The sequence below is a fragment of the Lethenteron reissneri genome, chromosome 35 (genome assembly GCF_015708825.2).
Source record: "Lethenteron reissneri isolate LAM-NWPU_2019-01 chromosome 35, ASM1570882v1, whole genome shotgun sequence".
NCBI classification, from domain to species: Eukaryota; Metazoa; Chordata; class Hyperoartia; order Petromyzontiformes; family Petromyzontidae; genus Lethenteron; species Lethenteron reissneri.
Window position 1 is genome coordinate 13,372,142 of NC_083813.1, and position 27,229 is coordinate 13,399,370.

The 27,229-nt window shown below is 52.2% G+C and overlaps 1 protein-coding gene across 1 annotated transcript; it reads left to right on the forward strand.

Annotated features, from left to right (window-relative positions):
- The first annotated feature begins 250 nt into the window (after window positions 1-250).
- LOC133350975 (genetic suppressor element 1-like) lies at window positions 251-27,199 on the forward strand. The gene is given in 17 exon segments (XM_061565840.1): window positions 251-330; window positions 2,730-2,960; window positions 8,165-8,343; window positions 8,345-8,377; window positions 9,538-9,728; window positions 11,470-11,664; window positions 13,796-13,987; window positions 14,438-14,727; window positions 17,229-17,907; window positions 19,234-19,832; window positions 20,071-20,171; window positions 20,328-20,592; window positions 21,166-21,246; window positions 21,811-22,080; window positions 22,317-22,481; window positions 23,502-23,605; window positions 24,029-27,199. Coding segments are annotated over 17 exon segments (3,741 nt in total). The 5' UTR covers window positions 251-281; the 3' UTR covers window positions 24,146-27,199.
- The last annotated feature ends 30 nt before the right edge of the window (window positions 27,200-27,229 follow it).

The window sequence follows — 27,229 nt, forward strand, 5'->3', positions numbered from 1 at the left end:
CGCTCCCCCCGCCCCGCGCTCCCCCCGCCCCGCGCTCCCCCCGCCCCGCGCTCCCCCCGCAGCGATCTCTGGAGGGAGAGAGACGCCGCCGCCGCCGCCGCCGCGGGCGGTAAAGCAGCCGGACAGACATCGAGTTAGACAGGGAGGGAGGGAGGGAGAGAGAGAGCGGCAGACACACACAGAGACAGACATGGGAGGAAGGCGGCGTGGTGGATCATGATGATGAGGATGATGATGATGAGGATGATGAGGTGCCTCCTCTCGCCGCGCCGTCCATTTGCATGCGAGGCCGCGGCCTCCGCGGCTCCGCCGCCCGGGTCAGGGTTCGTGGTGAGAGGGGAGGCGGCGTCGCCATTCATCGCTGATCGCTAATTAGCCGCGACTGCTAATTACTGAGCGTCGCGTTTGAGTTAGAGCCGCGGGCTCTCGTCGGGGGCACGAGCGGGGCAAGGGGCATTCACCCTCATCATCATCATCACCATCATCATCACTACCATCACCACCACTACCATCATCACCATCATCATCACTACCATCATCACCACCACCATCATCACCACCACCATCATCACCACCATCATCATCACCACCATCATCATCACCACCATCATCATCACCACCATCATCACCACCACCACCATCATCATCACCACCACCACAATCACCACCATCATCACCACCATCATCATCACCACCACCACCATCATCACCACCATCATCATCACCACCATCATCACCACCACCACCATCATCACCACCACAATCACCACCACCATCACCACCATCATCATCACCACCACCATCATCACCATCACCACCATCATCATCACCACCACCATCACCACCATCATCATCATCACCACCATCATCACCACCATCATCACCACTATCACCACCACCATCATCATCACCACCATCATCACCACCATCATCATCACCACCACCATCATCATCACTACCATCACCACCATCATCACCATCATCACCACCATCATCATCACCATCATCACCACCACCATCATCACCACCATCATCACCACCATCACCACCATCATCACCACCATCATCACCACCATCATCACCACCATCACCACCATCATCACCACCATCACCACCATCATCACCACCACCACCATCATCATCACCATCATCACTATCATTACCACCATCATCATCATCACCACCGCCATCATCATTATCATCATCACTATCACCATCACTACCACCATCACTACCACCACCATCACCACGATCATCATCAGACGCGCCCCGCTGGCGGTGAAGCCGTCAGCCACGGGCCAGCCAGGGGTGAGCGAGGGGATGAGGGTGAGCGAGGGGGTGAGGGTGAGCGAGGGGGTGAGGGTGAGCGAGGGGGTGAGGGTGAGCGAGGGGATGAGGGTGAGCGAGGGGGTGAGGGTGAGCGAGGGGGTGAGGGTGAGCGAGGGGGTGAGGGTGAGCGAGGGGGTGAGGGTGAGCGAGGGGGTGAGGGTGAGCGAGGGGGTGAGGGTGAGTGAGGGGATGAGGGTGAGCGAGGGGATGAGGGTGAGCGAGGGGATGAGGGTGAGCGAGGGGATGAGGGTGAGCGAGGGGGTGAGGGTGAGCGAGGGGGTGAGGGTGAGTGGGAGGATGGGTGAGCAAGGAGATCGCGTTGAGGAGATAGGGGTGAGTGATGGGGGTGAGTGAGGGGATTTGGGTGGGTATAGGGATAGGGTGAGTGATGGGGGTGAGTGAGGGGATTTGGGTGGGTATAGGGATAGGGTGAGTGATGGGGGTGAGTGAGGGGATTTGGGTGGGTATAGGGATAGGGTGAGTGATGGGGGTGAGTGAGGGGATTTGGGTGGGTATAGGGATAGGGTGAGTGATGGGGGTGAGTGAGGGGAGATATTGGTGAGTGATGGGGGTGAGTGAGGGGGGATATTGGTGAGTGATGGGGGTGAGTGAGGGGGGATATTGGTGAGTGATGGGGTGAGAGTTGAGTGAAGGGACATGGGTGAGTAAGGGGATGGGGGTGAGGTAGTGCGGTGATTTAGTGAATATACTGTAGTTGGGTGATGTAATGAACGTCAGGTGAGGTATTGAGTGTGTTTGAGGGAGGTAATATGGTGTGAATAAATGTGTGGTGAGTGAATTTTTGGGTCAGGCAGTGAATGTGGGGAAGTGATTGTTGATGGAATATTTACTCTGAGAACGGTAGTATGTGGCTTCGGTACAGTGCACTGTGCCAACACACTTGAAATTGTTTCCTGTTTTCCCGAGGTCGCGCTCGTTGCCCAGCACTTCCTCGGGAAAGAGCCCCACGCTGCCGGTGTCATTGCGGCCCCGTGGCCTCCAGGGTCCGGTCCGGTGTCACTTACCCTGTGCCTCGGAAATTCGGTGGCCTCGGTGTGTTCAGGCTCACGTTCAGGCTCGCGTTCAGGTTCACGGTGTCATAGGGGTCAAACAGGTCAATATTTAATTTCTTATTTAATATTTTCCAAGTCTCTGGAATTGGTGGCACGCGACTCGCAGTCACAGCCATGGCGAGTTGTGTGCTGGACGTGGTTTTGCTGGGGGTGGAAATAAGTTTCAGATCGTGTTGCACGTGGAGTGAAACGTCGCAAATCGCAAACGAACAGCCCTCGGTGCAACCCGAAAAGACACGAGAGAGCTGCACGGCACAACGGCGAAATCCTACGCAGTAGTTTTCTTTAGGGGGGGATCCTTATCTTTTCCTTGTTTTTATGTTCCAGGCATGAGCCATGAGCGCAAGCCAAGCTCCTTAATGGCGTCAGCTCCACGCAGCACGGCCACCGTGGTGCCCCTGGTGCCCTCCCCCCTGGGCGTGATGGCGCACGCCGGGGGTGCCCACCACCTGCTGCCCGCTGGCCTCTCCGGCGGGCCCCGTGCCTCCAGCTTCGCCGCGGCCCTGCGCGAACTCGCCAAGCACGCCGAGGAGCCCAAGGGCGGCCTGGGCCTCCAAGGTATTCCATGCGTCGCCAACGCTTTCTACCCTCCACCAGATCCCACAGCTGCTGCACATTAGACACGCGACCTTCAAGAACTGCCCTTACAGTATATCCCACCATCTGGGCTTAGGTGTTCTCTTCCTCCTGGTTACCGGACTCGTGGAGACCACTCCAATGCCAGTCGTGGCAATCGGCCCTCCCCCATCCTGCACACATGTCCCGGCCAGCACGGCCGTTTTTGCCTAATCCTGTCCTCAAGGTACGGCGGCGGACAACGTGACGATTCACACGGCGCAGCTGGCACAGCCACACGTTTCCCGTCTCCCACAAGCACGTGTTCCCCCCTCTCTGCTACTTCGCTGTGCCTCGGATGCATTGTTAAGAGCAATATCCAGCTGCCTTTTGGATGAGCTATTTGAATTTCCCTCTTCAGCCCGGCAGGAAGGCCGACCAATCATCTCCAGACCTGTGTGAGAACAACTGTCTTCTCAGTTCCCTCCTACCGCCTTTAATAAACAATAAATGCACAGCCGCGTGGATTTACGGCTGTACCGCCACATGTTGAAGATGCGCGCACGTGGGTTTGTGTGCCGCTTGGTGACCTTGGTGGGTTGTCGTGCACTCGACCGAGACACTCTCCCCGGGGTCTCCTCCGCCAGCCGCCTCTAAGTAGCAGCGCCCTCGTGTCCCAGCGCAAACGCAGCCAGCGGTCTCGCCAAGCCCTGTCTCCCGTGGCATGGACCCCAAAATAAAGCTGCCCTGGCCGAGCTCGGCTGCCAGCCAGTGACTCCTGGGCAACTGCTGGCACTCGGCAAATTACTAAAGAAATCAAACTGTGCCAAACGGTTGCTTAAATATATATATGTGCGTTTGCAAAGACGAAATGACAAAATAAATGCAAATGGCCAATGACACCTGATGTGACTGCATGATAAACAGGTAATGTGCCGTACAATGAACCGTTCATAGATATTTTCTATAGAGAAAGAGTGAAATGCTTTTGTGCTGATGCGTTCCGCAGTGGAGATAATGACCGTATGGAAATCCGTTTCTAGGAAGTGTCATTTTGTCTGTAAAAGTGGGTTGAGATTTATTGCCGCGCTCGGCTCGTGCATCGTAATCGTCCTCCGAGGACCAGCCCAGCACTGAGTGCAAATTCAGGCCTCCTGCCTACAACAGGCGCTTGTGTTCGCCAGCCACTGCACATCGTACAGTCGACAGGCAGCGATGAGCATCGCTCGTCAGAAATGAATGTTTCTTGTCAGGAGGGGATGTCTGTCTCCTGCCGCGAGCAGATGTCTGCTGTGAGTGGGAGTTGTCTTACCCATAGAACGGTGGCTTTTGTTAGTAAGAGATGTCTTGTCAGTAGATTTTGTCTGAAGGGGAAGTCCAAATTGTATAGTAGATATGTGCTGTCAGTAAATGTATATTATTAGTTTGGCATGTCACTTGTGAGCATTGCATGTGTTATCACTAGAAGATGTCTTGACAGTAGGAGATGACTGTTGTCAGTCGAAGAGTTATTTTTGTCAGTTGTAGTTGCTTATTATTAGATAATTTAATTGTTGTCAGTTACAGATGCCTTGTCAGTAGGAGATGGCTTTTAGTCAATAGGGATATTTCATAAGTAGATAATGTATTCTATCCATATTGGATATCTTTTGTGAGTAGCAGATGTCTGTTGTCATGAGGAAGATGTTGCCATTAGGTGGCTGTTGTCAGGAGATGGCTGTCGTCACTCGGAGATGGAGATTGCCATCAGCTCGTGGTGTTCAGTATTCGCTGAGGTTAAGCACGTCTCCTCCACCCATAATCTTATTTATTTGCTGGTGATGTTGATCATCCGTTATGCATTACAAATGCATTAGTGCATCTCATTGCTGAAGGCATAAATTATTAGTGAACAACAATTTGCGAGCCATAAAAAAATCTGGAGTGCGTGTTGTGCAAAAGGAGCCGGCTGTGGCTGTAACGACACCAGTTATTTCATGGCCATAAATAACACTCGTTATATCATAATAAAATCCCTTGTTTCAGCAAAGAAGATTAAACAAGATCAATATTGCTGTTTAATTATATTAGCAGAGATTTTCTTAATTCAGCACGGTCGCGGTTTACGCCTCCTAGGGCGGGCATTAGGCTCACGGCACGTGGCGCAACGCCGTGGGCCCCGTTGTGCAAATGTGTCGCATCTCGCGGTGTTGCTGCGATCCCGTGAGCACCGCGGTGAGCGCGCGTGTCATGTGTGTGCAGTGTTGGTGGTGAGCAAACTGGAGGAGACGAGGGCTCTGCCGGAGCCTGGCATTTGGCGTTAAATCATTTGAAGCGCACACGGCGTGTTTTGCACGCGTGTTCCGTTCGGGCAAAATAAATGATTAAGATAAATAATAACAATGATTTAGTCAAAGGGAGCTGTGTGAGGCCCAGCTGTTTTTCCACGGGCCACCCCTCCCCGCCTCGCTCGCTCACTGTCTCCCTCGGAATGCCACCGCCGGGGGCGTCTGGCGGGCGTGCCGCGGCAGCTCACCACGCCGTTCCCCTGTCACCATTGTCGCTCTAATGCTGCCCAGGGATCTGAGCAGAACAACAACTTCTGTGACTGTGCTGATTTGCCGTTTGGGAAAACGCTCGTCGATCATGCGTTGTATTAGGTCGCAGCATCACGACCCGGTGATTCGACCACTCCAGGGTTCACCGCTCGGGGCGGCGTGTAACTCTCGCACGAGCCGATTGTGAACTTGATGACGATCCAAGGGCGGGGAGAGTCCACTGAGCATTGGCCGGAACAGAATAGGGTCGCTCCGCAAGGAGCCCAGCCCCCATCACCACCCCCACCACGGCCCCCACCACCACCGCTGTGCGGTGGGACACGTTTCCATGACTCGAGTTTACGCGTCCCGGGTATCTGCCGCCCCCGGCTCATTACGCCATCTCCGATGGCGGTGTTTTGACACCGGGATTTGTGCCTCGCGGATTGGTGGGGCCTTGTACCAGGGCATCCCACACGGCTTTGTCACGTGCCCCGGGCAGGTGTTGGAGCTGAAGCTGCTCAGGCATTGCCTTGTTGGTTTGGGTCACTTGGGATTCAAAGGGTTTTATTTTAACATGAATAGAATGAAAAACTGCAGTTGTTTCAAGCCTGGGACTGACATCTCAGTAGGAAGCTTAAACAAATGTTAGTGCTCAAGTATGTTTATGTATATGCTTTTCCTGTTCCTTTTGTTTAAGTACATTTCCATAATCGTCGTCTTTTAATCTTTTCAGCTGTGCATTTATCGCTGAAGCCTCAATGTTCAGTGATGAGTCAATGGGGGTGGTGAAAAGCAACACAATTTGACTGCGGGTGGCTAAAGGAATGAACGCATTTGAAAGTATCACAAAAGCAACAAATGGCCCATCTTGTTGTTCCGTGTTGCTAAGTGTCCCTGCACAGTGGCGCTGTGTTCAGTGGCCCCGTGTTGGCAGTGCTTGCGCTCGCTGGGCACAGCGCCAGGCGTTCCCTAGCGGCAAGGCCGCCCTGCTCGCGCCCCCGGATCCGGCTGTGAAACTAGAGCCCCCCTCACCAGTGGTGGATGGCTCCTCCGTGTGGCCGAGAGCTCTGTAGCGGATGGACGTACGTGAGACACGAGGGGCGGTCTGGACATCTTGAGATCGTGTCACCCCGGTCTAGTGCTCGACTTATTTTCAAGTACCATGTTTACATACCAGGAGCATAACTGGAAGAGCGTGTCGATGCTCGTATTTGTTCGTAAGAATATAGCCGTAGGCAAAGGTTGCACAGGCCACGGGTATCATGTCTCGGTTCTCAATGTGTGTTCTTTCACTGCCGCTGCTATACTGACAACACACTGACTGGTCCGTCCACCTTTTCAGATAATTTTGTTTGGTTAAGCACTGCTGCCAGGTGTATGTAACGCAGGCACAAATGTTTATCTAATACAAATTCGCCACCATCAATAATGACACTTCCTTGTACCCTAAGAATATATTTTTTGTATATTTTTAGTACATAGGCTGCCGCAACCTATGTTGTGATTTGTAATTGAGTTTTTAGTCGGATCGCATGATTACTTTGCAAATGTTGTGTCTACACCCTCCTCCACCCAACACAGCTAAATAAATAAAGCTGTTACATGAACAAACGCAACAGTATGTATTGCTTGGTCACACTGGCAGGCTGTGTTGAGCAATACACAACATGTAACAAGCGTGTACGACACTTCGCTGGTCGTTACAACCAGCATCATCAGGCAATCACCAGAATTCTGGCAATTTATTTATTTAGCTGTGTTGGGGGCGGCCCTACTATTTATGAAAATATTAGTAGGGCCACCCTTTTACGCAATAGTCTTTCTCTTTGCATTGCCGTGAAATGTTAGCCCATTGCACGCATATATATATCCACTAAATTGTGGTGCTAATCACAAAGGTATTGATTTTTGTTTGTTTAATTTGTGTTTGTTTAACACTGTCAATGCAGTCCCATAATTCTCCACGTGTAATGGAGGTGCTGTAGGGGTCGTGTTGTGTTTGAAACAGGCGTGAGGTTAGGGACGTCGCTCTGTTGCACCCCCGCACGTGCTCGACGGTTAACGGGAGCGTCACAGGTTGCGCAGCGCAAGGGAAATTGGTTTGGTGCCTCCTGTATTCCCATCAGTACCGGCCTGCTCATCGCTCTTACTGCATCTGCGGTGGCATTGTCCTTCCGTAGGTGAAGATGCATCGTTTCGTCCGGCAAAACAGATTTTTCACGCTTGCGATACGCGCATCGAGTTGCGCGGTCTGAGAATAGGTTATTTATGATTTATGGAAATTGCATACAAATTATATGCAAATGCCACCTTTAGGCTACTGGAACAGACGAGACAGAACAAACAAGACAGAATGTATGTGATAGCACAAAGGAGAGGATTTTTTTAAAGTGATTGCATTGAGACGATGTATTACATTTCTGTAAGTGGAGTTGTGAGTCGCAGTGGCGTAGCGTGCTTGGCATGGGCCGGAGTGCAGGACCCCTGTTCGTGGCCCGGCACCTGGGCCCTTATGGCCCATGAGTCCCGGTGCAGTTGCACCACCTGCACACTCGATAGTTGCGCCGCTAGGGAGCTGTTACATGGCTACCGCTTAACCGGTGGTGCCATCGAGGTTGAGTGAGCGAGCGAGCGAGAGAGTGGGGCAGCAGCAGCAGTGAGTGTTGCGCGTGCCCTGCTTTGCCCCAGTGTCGTCGTCGTCGTCGATGAAGACCGAGCCCTGTCGAGACGCGTCCCCCGGCGCTGGGCACGGACACTCGTCTCCCGCCCACACGCCTAAGCGGGGCCCCCCTGCTCCCCTGCCTGGACCGGGACACTCGGCCCCCCACCAGCCCCCGCCGGTCGTCACCATCGCGCCCACGCAGACCAGTCAACGGCGCGTGGAGGAGCGAAAGCCGGCAGGCAAGTGGGCTCCCCCTGACCCCGGCACCATCCCCTTAACCCTCCCACAAGGACACAGCCTAGTTAATCAAAATCATTATCATCAGCCATGGTCAATCCACTGCTGGAAAAAGTCCTCCCCAAGTCTCTGTCATCCGTCACGGTCCTGTCATGTTACAATCCACGAGCCTTATAGCGCCATGAAGTAATGGATAGGGCACTGATAGTGGGGGGAAAGGTGCCCTGGAATATTATTATGTTTAAATAATTAAAACCCTTTGGAAGTTAATTGCTGGATGAAAGCCTGTCCCCACCGTGTCGGTCATTTGGGCTGTTTGGTCATACTTCACCACGCTGGTCACCGGTTAGGACAGTTGGCTACGTACGGTGCGAAGGAAGTTCAACATACATACAGTTCAGCATATAGGACGGGATCCCAGGACCGGTTCACATCACTCTACATTGGCGTTAGCTGTGTTGGAGAATTAAACCCAGGTTGCCGGGTTCATAATGCAGTTAACCATTCGCACTCCCACGCCCGTGTTACAACATTATCATCATTATAACAATAACGTTTTGAGTTAAGCTACACTTGATGGATTCAATCTAGTCACCAACAGAAACAATCGGGAATATAGTGTGAACACAATGTGTGAATTGTAGCACACGACACCAAGTAGTGGCTGTTAAAAAGAAACGGTTATGTTTTTGGGATGTGTATGCTACCCAGCTCACGCGAGTGAGCGGTGATCGAATGAGGTTGGTTATCGCCTGTGACAAAAGCACCCGGAATGCGCCCGATCTCATGCCTGGAAGTGCGACCACCATGCCTGGACACTTGTTGCCATCGTGCTCGCGGAGCTACGCGGTGGGCAACAAAGGATAGTGCAACACGATCCATCGTTGTACTGTACTTTTATGCCCCCGCGTTTATGCTCCCCGCCTTCAACTTGCACTGACCAGTGTGATGGGGTATGGTCAAATCAGCTCCACGACCCGTACTACGTGGTGGAGCCCTCATCCTACAGCGGATTGACAAACGGGCTGTACATGTACATGTACAAGGTGAGTTATCTCTTCTTCTTAAAGGAGACACGGTCAGTGACGGCATGCCCCGAGAGGGGGTCCCCGCGGTGTCAACCCCGCTGCTAATGAACGCGGTGTGCCCACGCTGCCGACAGGTGGACGGGGCGGTGCGCTCCTCTGCCAGGGAGCACCCCCTCTCCACGGAGGCCCTGCTCAAGCAGGAGAAGGGCTCTCCGCAGATGTACCCCCATGTCTCCGCCATGCACCACCCCTTCCTTGTGCCCTCGGCTGCCGACGCCGCCGCCGCCGCCGCTGCTGCCCAAGGCCACCGCCTCGCTTCGCTCAGGTGGCTGATTCATCCCTCACTGAGTATCTCGGAGATTAATTCCTCGCGGAATATCTTCCGGGTTGCTAGTAAACTAGAGCATGTGACGTGACTTGTAGTAGCTCCAGCCAAATCGAGAATTATACTGGATGTGGTGTGTTGTGCACGTAAATATTGTCTGAGTTGCCGACTCGGACAGACTCGCCTAAATCGAAGTCCTGCCGCTGCTAATCGTTGCTCCCAACTAACTCCAGCTTCGCAGGAGCTGCTTGCAGAGGGCGGTGCGGGGCCTTGTAAACATGCAGAGCGCAGATGAATGGGGCTGCCCTGTGAAGGCTCCGAGATGGATGAGGGGGAAATAAATGACAAATGACACGAGCGTGGGGGCGGCACAGCCCGGGGCGATCGTCTCGGTTGATCTCGTTGGGTTGCGTTATGCGAGGCGCAGAGAGCAGCTCAACGATCGCAGACACACATCTGCGTGCCAATGCGATGTTTGAAAGATGTAGTATGAGCATTACGACGGAGGGAAATTGTCGAGCCGTGCGCTATTATAATGTTTTATGAAGAGCATCTTTCACTTCATTCAGTATTGTTGCTATGGCAATGCTGCTACGATTGAGACACGACCATTAAGAAAAGTAAGTGGGCCTGGGCAGGCAGCGTCGCGAGAAAGGGATGATCGTCGGTGGGTGAGAACAGCTCTTGAGTGGTAGTAAAATGAGGGGACGTGCCCAAGAGGATGTCCACTACAGAAAAGGAACGAGGAAATCGGCTCGCATGCAGGTGGTGGGTGGTTTGTTGGATTGCTGTCCCGTGAAGGATGGCGACAGCTTGGGCAGGCCTTCATCCAGCAGTGGATTATCGTGGCTGATGAGGATGATGCTGAAGAAACGTTTATGCGTGTGTCGTGATGGTGGTGGGTGATGTTTGGCAGTCTTTTACATTCGGCCGGTGCCACGGGGGAGACCCGTGAGCCCTGCCCAGCAGTGGCTGCAATTGGCGCCTCCACGAAGGGGGGCGGCTTTATTTTGCGGTTGGGGAATCTCAGCTTCTGGCAGCATCTGGCACCTCTACTCCCAGGTCTCATCAGCCTCCCCACAGCAGTGCTACAAATTCAACACCGCACTTTTCACAGAATGTTTAATCAAATTTCCTTTGAGCTGGAGTGCAGCTGAGTGTGGGGACCCCACGGGGAGCTCAGAAAGCTTCGGGTGTGTGAGCGACAGAGGCAGCCTCGTGCGCAGCCTGTCGCACCGCGGTCGCACCTCGGTGTGCTGTCTGCCAATCCCGGAGCTCGACACTCCGAGGAGCCTCTGCCACTCCACCCTGCGCCCACCACACCTGTTTTGAGCTGTCCCCCCCCCCCCAACTGTGTCTGATTGGCGCCGCATGCTGCTGTCCTCATTAACCATTTGTTCTCGGAACAACGTTTGATTTTTACATCCCACGGTGGTTACATTGGTCTCCGTGCTGTGTTTCCCCTGCCGTACTCACGCCTTCCCCTGCTCACAGGAATTGCAGCAACTCTTGAGTGTGTATCTTCTTTGATGTCGTAAGAATCATCCATTGTGAGCATGAAATGTCCTGTGAGTGATGTGGTTGTGCTGTCTGCACGTGCGGCTGTGACTGTTTTGTGGTGTGGCCATGTGTGTGCGATACACCGTGTGTGGTGTAGCTGTACCGCACGTGGGCGTGGCTGCGCCGTGTGCGTTGACTGTACCGTAACCATACCGCATCGTGCGCCGTGGTTTTCGTGCAGCGTGCAGCGGCCAGTACCGCAGGTGCTCGGACCGACGGCACGGGCCGAGGATTACTACCGCGCCTTCCTGGCCGGCAGCGACTTCCGCCTCCCGTACCTGCCGCACTTCGGGCTGGACCCGTCCACCACAGCGGCCGCCGCCGCATTTTACCACCCGGCGCTGCTCTCCCAGCAGCCGTTCCAGCCGCACTTCAGGTGGGGGACGCGGGACGCCGGATGTGGGGATGGATGCGGGGACGTGGAGACCGCACGTGCGCCGTAATGCGGTGCATGCCATGTCGTCAGTGCTAATGTAGTCAGCTCTTATTAACATCTTAACTGCAATATTAGGCTGGAGTTATTGCTGACCTGTTGAATTTTTGTTAAGTCTCAGTCTGTGATTTATTTTAGTCATGCTCTTAGCCTCGTTGACTAAAGCGGTTAAATATGTAGTCTGCTCTTCGTTATTGAGCATATCCCCTTTCTAAAATATTATCAGGTCGACCAAACTGAACTCCATCAGTCTCTATGAAGGCATTCATTTCAGTCTCTAATAAGGTCATTATCTCAGTCTGTGTCTTTGCTCAGACTCGTTAATATCATCCCATCATAGTCATTTGGCTTTGTGATGTGGTTTAGCAGTCATCGTTGACTCAAACATTTTTTTTTATGTTTCTGTCACTGATTTTGTTTACGAAATTAACTCTGCGTGGCAGCTCCGCTTGCAACCAATGAACTGAGAGTGAGGGGGCCCCCCAATTCTCGCTAAGCGCGCTAAGCCTGGCAGCCACGTGACTCCAGGTCGGCGCCAGTGCTACTCCGCGGAAGGAGCGTGCGGCAGAAGGGACGGGCCTCGCACTGCAGCGCACGCTTACAAACCGGAGAAGAGCGTGGGGTTTGCAGCGTGGGTTTTGCAGCATGGACTCACTACAATGGCTCTGGAATTCATTCCTGTGAATATAATGTTGTGGTACATTTCCGTAATATAAGTTGACATGAATACAAATTCCAACATGTACAATTTCACCACGGGATTGCTTGAGAAATTAATGAGTAATCACTCCCTACGCAGCACTGCATTTGCATTTTACTAATAAAAATGGAGGTGGTGGCTTCCAGTGAAAACACATACCTAGACAAAGCTAGGGACAAGGATCCCTGTATAGCCTTTACAGGTTGGGCAAGTGCTGTCAGAAAACACCAGTGAAGGTCGACACAGCGCACTAAGTGAGAGTGTGGCCAGCACTATCCCTGGCCACCTTTGTCTCCCCAGTGCTGATTTTTATATACCGTACCAGGTACTCATTTAAGGTTAAGTCGACCAAGGGGAAGTCCAGGACCAGTTCTGATATACACCACTGATTTCTCTGTATCTGGGAATTAAACTCGGGTGGCCAGGTTCGTAGCGCACTGTGCTTACCACTATACCACCACTCTCACCACACACACAAAGACACGGACGTACACACTTAGGCTGTGAATAGGCCCTGAATTAATGCAGGAGGGCTAGAAAGGTTGAACGAATGCACATTAGCGCCGGTGGGCCGTCCCCTGGCTGGCAGATTAAAATTGACCTTCTGCACAGGTCGAGCTGAAGAACAGAACTGGGTGGCGTGTTTGCCGCTCCCCTGTGCGCCATCACGCTGATATAGTATGGCTGTGAGTGCCGGTCATATCAAATTGAACAGAGCTGTCCGCTAAATACTGGGGCCCCGCGGCCCCACGCTGGGCACTGATTGTGGCACTAACGCGGCCACGACGCTCCGAGCCCACTAAGCCGAGTTCTCGCGGCTCAGGACCACGCCCCATGAGTTGCCGATCAATTAAGTGATTGAATACGTTTTTGGCGCATTCTACTTTCTCTCTGGAGCAGACACAAGTGCTGCATCCTGCCTCTTTGTGGAAATGTGCCTTGTAAAATATTCATCGGTGCTCAGCTGAGTGGACCTGCAATGACGTGCTTATCATCGTTGCTAATTTGTGGGTGCAACCTCCTATGGCCCATGGGCCATATTATCCGGCCAGTGGCCACATGAGGCCTACCACTCTGAAACTTCCTGCAAACGATATTTATCCATCACTGTGAGCATCTTGGCCGCACTTACCAGGTACTAGAGGAGAATATTTTCGACCTGGCAGCAACACTGTTTCTAATTTTAGTGTCGCACTTTGTCAATTCTCTGTCGCTGAAACTGCCTCTGGCAGTGACAGAAGTGACTGTGCTGTGTGTGTCTTAAATGTGTGACACCGCCAAAGGTATTTGAAAGTCCTGTTCGGCCCTCAATAAGAGAAGGTTTCTCCACCCCTGCTGTAGAAGCTAGAACTGGGCGTCTGTTGTTTTCTGCAGGATGGAGGATGCCCTGTCTCTCTCCGCCCTGCGGCCTCCATTCTACTCGTTCCCAGGCAGCCACGGCTCCATCTCATCCCTTCACCCCTCGGCGCTACAGCTTCCGTTCGGAGGCCACCTCGCCCCTCCGGCCATGGGGGCCCTGCCCCTGGAGCGCCACGGCACTGCCACAACGACCGCCACCAGCGAGCGGTAACCGGCTACCCACACTAGCCCCAGCGGCTGCAAATATCTGGTCTGCCTAGTCATTACCGAATCATTGTCATCAGCAGCCATTCTTGGTTCCCTGATGGTTGAAAATGTCCATGCCAGTGTGCCTACCACAGCTTTGTGCAGTTACAGTCTGCCTCACTCCTACCAGTGTGTGCGTATGGGCGTGTGTGTGTTGAGCATGTCCCGTGACCTCATGTCATGTGACTTCTTGCCAGAGAGTCTTCGGCACTTTCCTTGGCCTGAAAGTACACCTAGTTTGGGCACAAATGCCTTGGCAACATCGCTACCACTTTGTGGTGAATAGCAGTTGATGTTGTTGTCTAATTCTGTGGTTTGTATTTCATTTAACTGTCCTGTGTTTATACGTGCTGAGGTCACGAGCAGAGACGGTGTACGCGATGATGACTCTGACTGCTTCCATTTTCTCAGGTCGGCCTCAGCCGAAGACGTCAGGCAGCGCAACCGGGAGATGAAAGCGGAGAGCGAGCGGGCCGAGCGGCACATAGAGCAGGAGCGGCGTCGCGAGAGTGAGCGAGAGCGTGATAGGGAGCGTGAGAGGGAGCGGAGGAAGCGAGACCGCGAGGCCGAGAGGGAATCGGAGAGAGAGGCGGCACGGGAGAAGCGCCAGCGATTAGAGGAGCTGGCGCAGCAGCAGCAGCAGCAACAGCAGCAGGCGCACAGCCGGGACAAGGCAGAACGGTGCGCCACCACACCATCCGGTAAGATCCTCAGGGGCTCCATGTGTAGCGAGCGCTCTACATGGAGGTCCTTTGTGATGACTCGTGGGACCTGAATTGTTTCATCCAAGTGGATTGATCCAAGGGTCATGGACAGGGCCCTCCAGGGGAGGTCCACATGATCCACCTCGACGGGACTTTGGAACATTGATTATGATGCCACTGTCATATATATATTAACACTAGCGGGAAGTACCCGGCGTTGCCCGGGCGAAAAAGACACACACATCGACCCACACACACACACATCGACTCACACACACATACATAGACTCACACACACATCGACCTACACACACACATATGGACTTACACACACACAAATAGCGACTAAGACACACACACATGGACTTACACACACACATAGACCCACAAACACACATCGACTTACACACATCGACTCACACAAATATACATAGACTCACACACACATCGACTATCGACTAAGACACACACACATGGACTCTCACACACACATACATAGACTCACACACACATCGACTTACACACACACACATAGACGCACACAGACACATTGACTTATCGACTCGCACACACATCGACTTACACACTCATATATCGACGCATACACACACATAGACTCACACACACATGGAACTACACACACACATATCGACTAATCACACATGGACTTACACACGCACATATTGATGTACAGACACAAAGCGACACACACACACATAGACGTACACACACACACATGGACTTAAACACACACATACATGGACCTACACACATATGGACTTACACAAACACACATTGACTAACACACACACATGGACTCACACACACATATATGGACGTACACACACATCGACTGACACACATTAACCCACACACAAACACATCGACTTACACACACACACGTCGATTTACAAACGCACATGGACTCACACAGACACACATTTCGACGTACACACACACACACACACATCGACTGACACACATGGATCCACACACACACATCGTCTAACACACACATCGACTTAAACACACCGCACACACACACATGGACGTACACAAACAAACACAGCGACTGTCACACACACACACATTGACTGGCACACACATTGACGTACACACACACACTCTAACTTTTATATAGACTAAATAAGTTTGTAAATAATAGTTTTCTATGTACGTGACTTTAGCGACATAAGCAATGGAGAGGGGAAATGCACGCATGTATAATAAGTAAGTAATTAGGAGAGACTGCGAGGGTGCTCCACCATCTTGGTGCAAGATCGGCCATTAATGAAAGTCAACGAATACAAAATTAACCTAACCCACCTGTAACTATAAGCAGAGGTGCACCAATCAAGCGTAATTGACATAACGTCACTGCTCAACCCCCCTACTGAGGGGGCAAGTGTAAACATGATAGAATGAAGACGTAATTGAGTATTTTTATTGGTTTGCCCCTGTGCAGTAAGTGATATTACATGGCTGCTTATGTCTCAAGAGTACAGAAAAAGGCTATATTTCATAAACATTGGTTCATCCCTGTCAATGAGTAAACAGTCATAGTCATAAATGTTTGAAGGGAGCTGTACATCTGTGTGTGTCACCTTGCGCAGTGTCTACACGAAAGATAATTCCCCCCTCACCCCCCCACCGAGCGCGTGTGACTTGGTAGGGTCGAGCACGCGGTAGCAAATAAATAAATAACCAAAAACAGCACTAAATCGCTCATTAAACTACTTTAAAGGTGACAGACGCGAAATCGGAATAGCGCTGACTCGGCACGGGGCTTACGGTGTGGTACCTGGATACTTTTTTTTAAACGTAAATTCGACGGTTTGCGAGCCAAATCCTTCGCAGGTTTCGGCCACACACACACAGAGAGACAGACAAACAATGCCATTTATAGGTAAGATTATCAGGTACTATCATGGAAGTGTGTGGACAATAACATAATAAACAGACAACAGGCTGTTTTCCCACCGGAGAATAAAATCAACTTTATGTTCATCGACCAATTAATCTTGTGTAAGCACTCACCAATATGGGGAACCCTTTCCGTACTGTGAGTTAAATTTGACTTTCAAATGCCTTTAGTGGGCCCCACATTAACACACACCTTAGCATTGTCCAACAGTCACGTGAAAAGAGATTATGGTTCACCTTTACCGCAGTGATACATTTTATTGGGCGTGCTAAAATTAGAATCAGTGTTACCACGTCGAAAATATTCCTCTCTAAAGCACAGTTAGTGCAGCTAAAGGCACCTGCAGTGATGGATAAATATCGTTCTTGAGCCACTATCTGGCCGTGGGCCGTGTGAAATGAAGTCGCGGATCGGATAGATTCAACACTCCTATTCTCTTAGAAGGAATGTGTGGTATGTTGCTTAAGTGTAGGTGGTTGTGATGTTGTCTGTACCTATGCCTGTGATTTCCAGCAGCGGTTTACATTGGTGGGGTGCTCTGTGTTTTCTTTGTGTGTTTTGGGTTTTGAATCAGGGAGCTTCACTTCATTGCATTCCTCAAAAACGACAGAAATGTCTCCCAGCTCTCGGCTCTTCAGCCCCAGGTCCAGCACCCACGTGAGCAGCGTGGCAGAGTCTCAGGGCTCTCACCACCAACTGCACCACCAGCACCAGCAGCCACACCACCACCAGCAGCAGCACCATCAGCATCAACAGCACCACCACCAACAACAGCAGCAGCAGTTGAGAGGCATGGGCTCCTCGGCTGGGACGGGAGTGAGTTCAGGTCCCGTAAGCGTCGATGACGAAATGAGGTGGTCGCGTCCGTTTGCACCGCACGTCCCCTCCGCTCCCGGGGCGGCTGCGGCCATGGTGGTGCCATCCGTGCCGCCGGCGCTGACCCCTGGGTTTGGCGGCGGAGGCATCAGCCCCTGCGGCCTGCGCACCCCCGGCGCCCCCATCACGGCGGCCGAAGAGGAGAAGTGGCAGGCACGGCAGCAGCAGCTGCGGCAGGAGAAGGAGGACCGGCAGCAGCAGGTGTTCGAGTTCCGGCAGCAGCTCCTGCAGCAGCAGCTGGAGCTCAGCCACATCTTCCTGCAGGCGGGCGAGCGCGAGCGCGAGAGGGAGCGCGAGAGGGAGCGGGAGCGTGAGCAGGGCGGCGAGCTCAGGCCCAGCACCACCGCGGGGCCCAGCGAACGCAGGGACCCAGACAAGTGAGCTTAGCTTTTGACCCAATACTGTGGTGGGGGTGGGGTGGTAATGAGGGCCCGGGTTAGTCCCTGATTTGTGTATCGGTAACAATGATCATTGATGGCGGAAAGCAATGTGGATCTGGTCCGCTGCCCGGGAGAGGCTTATGGTGTGAAGTGCAAATATATGAATTCACTGCTGCTGGATGAGGGCTTCCATCTTGTTGTGTTTTTGTGTAGGTCACAGGGGTTATTTGACGAAACTTCTCCATGCTGGCCGTGGATAGGTGAAGGTGGGGAGCATAGACTTTGGCCTATAGTACTGTATAACAATGGATTTTGCTGCTCTGCCCTCTGCTGCTAATGTCCCGTAGCAGCCTACAACACCTGTTATGCATGATCGTGGTCACCCATCTATGCACTATCCAGGCTTAAACCTGCTTGGCTGACGAGATTGGGTGCATTGCCATGATTGTGCCCTAGGTGCAAGGATGTTATGGCAACCTATTTTAAAATATTTATAAGTACACACAACCCAATAAACAAATAGCGCTAATCTTGTAGATAAGCAGCAAGGCTATGTATCCCAGGCTGGCCAACGTGAGTTTAAATCCTCGTTAGCTATAAACATAAAGTGGTTATCAGGCGTGTTCCAGTGACATCGCTGTGGCAAACTGCCATCGTGGTTTATGACCCTCAATACAACACATCTGAAAGTCACTGTGGAGTGTTTTTTATATCATTAATGAACCTTGATACATGGGTCAAATGGCCTGGTACACGTAGCTCCATTACGTATCTACGCGATGACAACTGTGCATGTTTTAGGTTGTGTGTTATTTGAAATGGGGGTGGAGTAGTGACACACTGCACTATGAGCTGCACTATAAACCTGGCCACCTGAGTTCGATTCCAGGTCACTTCTCAGAATTAGTTCTAGGCCTCTTCCTTCACAGACCCGCGCTGGCCAGCATGGTGAAGTATGTTAAAGTAATGCCCATGGCTCTCATGGCGTGGGAAGACCTACCAGCAGTCGATTAACAAAGGGCTGTACATATTATTAATTTATACAATTTGTGTATCGTATTCCTGGTGGGAACAGGTTTGGCAGGCTTTAATCCAGCAGTGGATAAACATTCGCTAATAGTGATTATAATGATGATGTGCAAATATTACTGAAGGCAGATGATCTCCCTCATCAGAGAACAGTTGGCTCAGATTGTTTGGGAGGTGAATGTCCAGTATTTGGGAAGCTGATCGTGATCCTGAGTGGTAGGCAGGTCACGAGCACTACTTTGGGTGGCGGGCATGTCGAGCGGTGGGCATAGCGAGGCCGTGTGTCTGTGCCAGGCCCGACGCGAGGCTCCACCCTGCAAGTTCGTGTCCCTCTGGTCTAGGAGCGCCGCCCCCTCTCATCTCGCCCAAGCATGCCCCTCGCGACTCCCCGCTTCTCCACACGGTACCGTGGCTCTCGGGCCTTCCTACGCCTCCTAGCGCGCATCACCACCCCGTGGCGCCACCGCCGCCACCAGCACCGCCCACTCGCTCCAACGGGGAGAAGTCGCGGCCGACGCCGGAGCACAGGGCGGGTGGCGCGGCCGGCGTGGACGGGCACGCACGACCCGACGAGCACCGCTACCGGGAGTCGCTCAACTGCACGAGCAGCTACCGCGAGTGGGGGCACAGGGACCCCGCCAAGCTCGACTTCACCATGGGGGGACAGGTTGCCGACCTGAGCATTGCTGGAAAACGCGGCGGTGGCATTACCGCCGCTGGTAGTGCCACCGGGAACCCCGGGTTGAAGGAGCAGGAACCCGTGACCCCCGAGCCGACGCGACAGGGCCCAGACGAGGGAGCGCCACCCCTCCCTCCTCCTCTGCCGCCCGTGAGGCCACTTATCAGCCAGGCCGACACCAACGAACGCAAACCCAAAGAGTGTCGCATTAACGGTGCGTGCTGGTCCCTTACATAAACAGAATCTGAATCGGAATCTTTATTTAAACATGTCAAAGTCACAGTGACCCACACACATTCAGATGCCATTGCACGCCATGTCCTTATTAATGGTCTTACACATTTAATGGCCGTGCAACGCTGTGTAAAGCCACGTGTGTGTTTCTGTCTGCACGTGGCCATGCTTGGCCGGTGATTTGTATCGAGTACTGAACTGCCGCCTCTCCCGTCCAGGCTGCCACCAGACGGGCGCCCTCCCGGACCTCTCGAGTAACGGGCAGTCCATTCACAAACTGTTCCCACCACCCGCCCTGAAGGGAGATGCTCCGGCCAAGGTACGCGTGGAAACCTGCACCTGACATTGCTTGTCAAGGGGCAAGGGTTGCTCAAAACACGGGGCATTGTGTGCTTTGGTGTCTAATGGGTTGACCCTCTGTCGTGCTCCTATTGGCCCGGTGTGCATCCCGTGTGGAACCTTGCGCTCGGTCCAGTCGGAGGTAGAGGAGAAGGCCGAGGAGCCGCTGGAAGCAAGGGAGCGGAGCGCGAGGGAACGGCGTGGGGTCCTCTTGTCATCCCTGCACCACCGACACCACCACCCTCCCCCTCGACCGCGGCCTTCGCCCCCTCCCCTCATCTCCCTGCCCGTGCGGCCCCGCCCCTCCCAGCCCCTGCCCAGCGACGCGCCCGACCTGGAGGACAAGAAGCACTTCTTGTCGCTCTTTGGGCTCGTGTACCTGAGCCCGGAGAAGCTGGAGGGTGAGTGCGGTGTGGTTACCCGCACGGGCGGCAGGACCAGATTAGGTTTGACGGTGGCCCAAGGCTGTTACACTTCAAATGCCTCTCTTGACAATTTCACCAGCACCCGTGGCCGATGAATGCAAATACTCCTCTGTTATTTACCTTGGTTATTTCAGTTCTCGTTATAACTTGTAGAGCTAAATCAAAGTTAAAACAACCAAAACTATTTTCATTTTGGCACGTAACTGGCAATAATATGCAATGATTATAAGTACCAAATTATCTCTAGGATTTAGCGCAGTGCTACAGTATGGCATTTCAAACATAAAATAAATATTTTTTTAGGGGGGGGGGGTGGGGGCCTCAAATTTAGAGGCTCTGGGCTGCAGCCTCTAAAGCCCCCCCCCCCCCCCCGTGCTCATCCGGCTTTGACGAGCAGATATTTTGCTGGCCCACAGTGCATTGCGCCATTCCCCTGTTGGAGGTGTGACCCGCTGCACCAATGCTGGATTACCTGCACCTGGCGAATCGCCGTAGTGCAAGCTCAGCTCGATTTACACAATGTAAACGGTCCTTTGTGTGCACGTGCAGAGATTGAGCACACGATTCAGCTCATCCAAGCCCTGAAGCAAAAGATCCTGGCAGCTGCTCCGGCTGTCCCCGCGGCCCCGGGTGAGCGAGCACCATCAGCGCCTCTTAATTATTTTTTGGTCTTTATCCCAAATGTGCTCTTGGAAGAATGTCGAGAGACGAAGTATCCATTCGGATCTCTCCCTTAGAGCGCGACCTGTGGGTCCACAGGGTAAATGGTGTCACCGTTCCTTCAACTCTGCCACTGAGAGTGTCACGTGACATTCAAGCTGATGTGTTAAATTTTCAGAGCTGGGATTCAGATGAATTCAGTATAATCAAATGTAATGTGATGGCTTTTTTGTGCAGTCATTAGTGACCAGGCTGAGACCATAAACTCACTTGATTTGAGAATGCGGTTTAATCACAGGCGGCAGCTTGGCTTCCAAACCAGGTTCTGAGAAGTGCCAACTTAAAACTGACTTCTGAGACGGTGTTGCTCATTCTGTTGTGATCAAAGCTGCTTCTGCCAGCCAAGGGGGCAAGCGGGCGGGCGGGCGAGCGAGCAACGGCACTCTCGTAGGGTACACCATGCACGCAGCCTGCCCTGTCGGCGAGAGGAAAAAACCAGAGCCCTGAACCCGCTCCTGTTTCTGCGGAGAGCAGATGACGCGCTTAAGGAGGCCGGCGAGGGTGCTGCGAAAGCAGGGACCCAGCCGCAGCCCGGCCGGGCTGCCGGGGTGCCAGGGTCCCCCACCCCTGAGAACCTGAGCGCGCTGGCGGAGCGTCCGCAGGACCACCCCACGCGCGGAGGACCCACAGGGGGTGCCGTGAACGGAGCGGAGCGATGGGATGCGGAGGAGGCCGGGCGATTTGCACAGGAGTTCCACCAGTCGGTGCTGCACTCCACGCAGACAGCCTCGCTGCTCAAGGAAGGTAAGAGTCAATACGTGCAGAACTCGCGCTCTGTCCCTCGACGTACAAACAGACGAATATTATCCAGCAGCAGCAGCATTTGTTTTGACATTCTGAGCTCCCTCTGGTGGTTCGTCTAGTGGAGGCCCTTCCGCCAGCAGTTGCACGAGGGGAGCACGACAGCCTCTACATTTTTAAGGGGGGAAAGAGCGTTCGCCACGAGACGGATTCTAAAAACGCTTTGATGTCTTTTACAGGGGCGCTGGATGGACCGACGTGCCCGGAGAGCGCACGGGGGCGACAGCAGCGGCAGCAGCAGCAGGCTGAGGCCAGCTCGGACAGCGAGAGCGAGCCCGGGCGGCAGTCGCGTGCATGGCAGGGAATTGCTGCCGTCCTCGAGGGATACCAGCAGTTTCTCGCAGGTGCGGTGCCGTTGGTGCCGCACCGACGGCAGCCACGGCGTGGGAGGCGGCACACGTGGCTCCCTCCTCGGTCTCACCCTCGCTCAGGGGCAGCACAACGATATTCAGGCCAGAGACCAGAGGCCTGGATGCCATTGTGCCGTTTGGACGACGCTGCAGAACTTCCAGACGAACGCTTGACATTGAGTCATGCTAAGAGGTTGCTCACCTAGGCTGATAAATTGGACATGGACATGGGCATGGCTAAGTTTCAGGGCTGGATGTGGTATCTTCGCCCCCAGGACACCAGAACAAGAAAGACTCTTCCCCCCCCCCCCTCCTGGTCATTTCCTTCCAACCCCCCCTCATGCGTACAGAGACACAGAGGCAAACACGCAGTCCCCAGCGCTCGCTCTTGGGGCACACACCAATGCAGCCTTGTGTCAGGTCAGAGAACATTGGAGGGTGGAATTGAAAAGAATAAAACAGCAATTAATGAAGGTAGCACTGCTTATATTGTTTTTGTATTATAACGGTAAGATGAATAGATGCTACAGCTTCCTGGTGTGCTGTTCGGGTTGCACCCTGGCTGTTCAGCATGATGTCCGACGTTTCTCTCCATGTACTGGGAGCTTTTTCAGGAACTGAATGCTGAGCAACACACGATGCAACCCGAACACATATCAGAGAGCTACACAACACAACCACGAAATGTGAGCAGTAGCACGAATAACAGTTCATCTCTTTAACAAATTGAAAAACATTGAATAAAAATAATAATTGGGGGCCCCTCTGAAGTTTTGGGAAAGAGACAAATGCCCTGTTGTAGTGACATGACCGAACAGTAGCGCATTTTCCGCTTGTGACAGAGGTGTTGGTGGTTTTAGCCGAGTGGCCGCCCACGTTTAATACTCGGAGTGTATTAACCAAATGTACTGTCCACCGTCTGCTACATTGTGGGTGTTAAAGATCCCGTGACATCATTTGAGGCTGGGCGTAGCGCGCGTGTGACCGCTGTGCGTCGTGTCATTGCCCGTGCAGAGCGAAGCTCAGAGGAGCAGTTCCTGCACAAGAGTTGCAGTCGGCTGAGCTCCCGACACGCGGAGATGAAGGCGGAGTATGACCGGCTGAGTGCGCGCAGAACGGTACGGCCAGCAGGCACTGCCCACGCACCCGGCCACCACTTCACATCTACCCCTTACCGTCCCTTTCACCTTCACCATCAATCCGCCCACATTTTCTTTGAATGCAGAGTGCCGCAGCAGAACATCGTGTTTGTGAGCACAGGTTTGTTTGGGTCAAACAAAGCCCAGTGGATCGGTCACCTGAATATTCTATAGAACATAAACATGTAATTTTTCTTTCAGACAGAAGGTCATTATTTGTTGCAGACGAAGCTGAATTTTGAGCATTTCCTGCAATTACAACAGCAGGATGTCTCTTTGGTGGATGATCATAGGAGTCAGGTGCCCTGGTTCTGAGCCGCGTGGAATCCCTCCGGTGTGAAATTGCTGCTGCGTAGCACGTGGTGTGTTGATGACGGTGGTTGTGGTGATGACTGTTGGCAGGAGCTGATGGGCCTCCTGATGGATCTGGAGAGGGACCGCCAGGCTTGCGAGACGGCCGCCGACGGTCTGGCGCAGTGCCTTGTCCTACCCAATCCCGCACACCCCCACTCGAGGTGAAAGTGGCAGCTCGCTCCCCGTACCTCCCAAAGGGGACGGCGCTCTCGTAAACATGCATCCGTTGGCTCAGAGTTGCCTGCCGGTGAATTATTTCGACTGCCGCGCCATGGCTTTGTGGTGCTTGAAGGACCCAGTGGCGACCTCTGGAGACGATTTCAGGACGGTTGTTGTCGTCTTGCCACCGCCGTGTTTCTCTGCGGCTGAGGGGCGAAAACTTTGGCCCGAGTGCCCCTCACCGGCCCTGCCAATCACCGCTCAGCCACGTGGGACCCGACGTGAAGGAGCCCGGAGGGAATTCACTGCCGCTCCATTCGGAGTGCTGGTAATCGAGGACCCAAGGAGCCGAGGGTTTGACCTTTGTGATACCTGATAATTGCACTTAAATATTGCCTTGAGGAAGTAGGTTCATGATTGGAGCGGGAGAGAGCCGTGCGTGGTGTTGTACTGTACTTAATGAGTTGGTTTTTTTGATGGAACAAGCACGTTAAACCAGGAAAGTGTCGTCGTGTGTTGGATTTTCACAAACTTCAAAGTGAACGGTCTTTGCTGAACATTTTTTTATAAATGTCTATAACATGTTATGTTACATTGCAATGGAATGAATCAAGTGAAAACAGCTTAGCTGTGATTTGTGTTTTAGGGAGCAGATGCCGTTGGGTTGACGCATTCCTTGTACACCTTATATTTATTACGCGGGCAGCTGTGGGTTCATGAGGACCCTTGTGAGCGTGACGCAATGTGCATGTTGGCCAGTCGCATTTGCTTCACGAGTCTCCACACCATCACTTATCCTCTTTTACTTATCAAGCATTTATCAAGCATCATAAAACCTTGAACATGGCTTAATTTCGCATTGAATGTTTTCCAGGTCGTTGGTGGACTGGAGTCAGCCTCGAGATAGGATGGCAGACAGTGGGACTAGGCCTAAATTAAGTGGTGTGCCGAGTGCGTACACATTTTTTGGATTACTTATCCGGACAGACCCAGCTGAGTTGAAGCCCTGGTGTAACCACACAGATGTTGGTTTTTAATTCCGCCAGTAAATTGGTGTCAAGTGGACGCTGCTGCCCCGCAGTGAAACACCGGTTGGTGTCGCTGGTGCAGTGCGTAACCATGCAAGAGGTCACTGACAAGCAGGTCCATGCAAATACAAAAAGAAATATCACAAACCCCCTCATCGGGACACAACATCCTTGTCAGTTATTTATTAAAGGTGTCGTACTGGGCTATTGATCCATACAGAGCATTACGTCTTGCCCTGGCAATGCACTCTTGTGAGCATGCATTTAATTTCACATTCACAGCTCCGTTCAGGCCAATGACGTTTTATTTCAGATAGTGCATTATCTTAGGTGTTTTTCACACCGAATTTAACATTTTTTAAGTGCAGCTTTGTGTTTTGTCATTGCACCTTTTTGAGTTGGACGATAAAACAATTAAATGATTAAATCAATGCATTTGAAATGCAGTAACCATTTGGTTTCTTTAATTTATTTAAAAATTACCAACATGTATTAAAGTATGTTTTATCAAATTATATATTATCAACAGTTTAATTTCCATTGGCCGGTTAGCATTTAATAAAGTATCGTTTTTAAAAGACCACTTTATTGAATAAAATATATAAGGAAAGAATATATTAACAAAGTATATGTGCGCAGTGTACAATGCTCTATATGCAGGTGCAGGTGTGTGTGTGCGTGTCAACCCCTCAAGGGGCCTGCTGCATGCATGTGCCCAGGCTGGCCACACCGTTGTAACAAACTCTTACAGATGGCCATCTCGCCAATGCTGGGCTACCTTCTTGAAGAACACCTTCAATCGATTAAAACATTCGAGTGGAGGCGTTTGCAACTGAGGCACGTGTGAAGAGAGAAGCCGTGGGTTTTTGTTTATTTTTGGGAAGATGGAGCCGAGTTTGGAAGTCTCCGTGGCCCCCAGCGGCAACTGCTGCTTCGCGTATACATTGGTGTGACGTTTGCACTTCCAGCTTCAAATCGAACATGTTTTTTAAAGCTGTCAGCAAAGCTATTTGCCATGATTGTATGCAGGATTTACAAAAAAACAGCCTTGGGAGTTTTTTTTATAACAAAGAGAAAAGTACATTTTAGTTCAAATCCCAAACAAGCCATGTGCGCGGGGATCCTGGTCTAGTCGTTGTGTATGGAGAGAGTAAAGCACCTGCAGCAGATGGTACCGGCCTTGCTCTGCGTTCTGTTTGGATGGCTTCTGCCGGCTGCCTTGCCCCAGGGGGCATGCAGAGCCCGTGGCGGTGTGCGGCAAAGGGCCACACAGGGTAATGAGTCGCGAATTTGCGTCGCTGCCCCTGGGCAGCCTCTGTGCAAGAGTTGGCAAGGCCTGGATGCAGTGCGTTCGCCAAAAGCAGCAGCAGTAGCGGTGCGTTGTGAACGCGGCACTGCCCTGTGTGGGTGCTCTACTCATTCATGAGTATTTCATAAATACTGCATGTGGCTGTAGGTATATACAGCCGTGGCCTCTGTGGTAGCGTGGCACTTGCTAAACGTGTGTTTCGTATTTTAACTTAACGTTTGCCTATTTGTGTTTCCTCTGTGTTTGTCGAAAGATCAATTTTTCCAGGTTTTCTGTTTGTAGCAGGGTGTGTGAAATGACACCAGCACACCTTGGGTTGGATCCAATTCTTAACCTGGGTTATTTTCTTTTCTTTTGCTAATACTTCTGCCAAAACCTTTGCTTCGGAATTTGCATTAACAAAGATATGAATAAAGCTTATAGTGTATTTCAGGGTGCAGTGTTGCTTTGTATTGGTACACTGTATGGTACACCGTATGGTACACCGTATGGTACGCGGTGGTACGCAAGGGTACTCCCACAGTACACTGTGGTACACTGTGGCACACCATACGGAACACTGTATATTACACTGTACGGTACATGGTACGGTACACTGGGCCAGAGGTCAATGTTGTGATTTTAATGATCCACTTTTTTATCTGCTGTTAAATATTGGCGTTGGTATATACTCATACCCTCCCTCTATTGGTGTATTTTGAAATAAAATTTCATGAAACTTGACCACGTGAAATGTGCTGTTGTTTTTGAAGC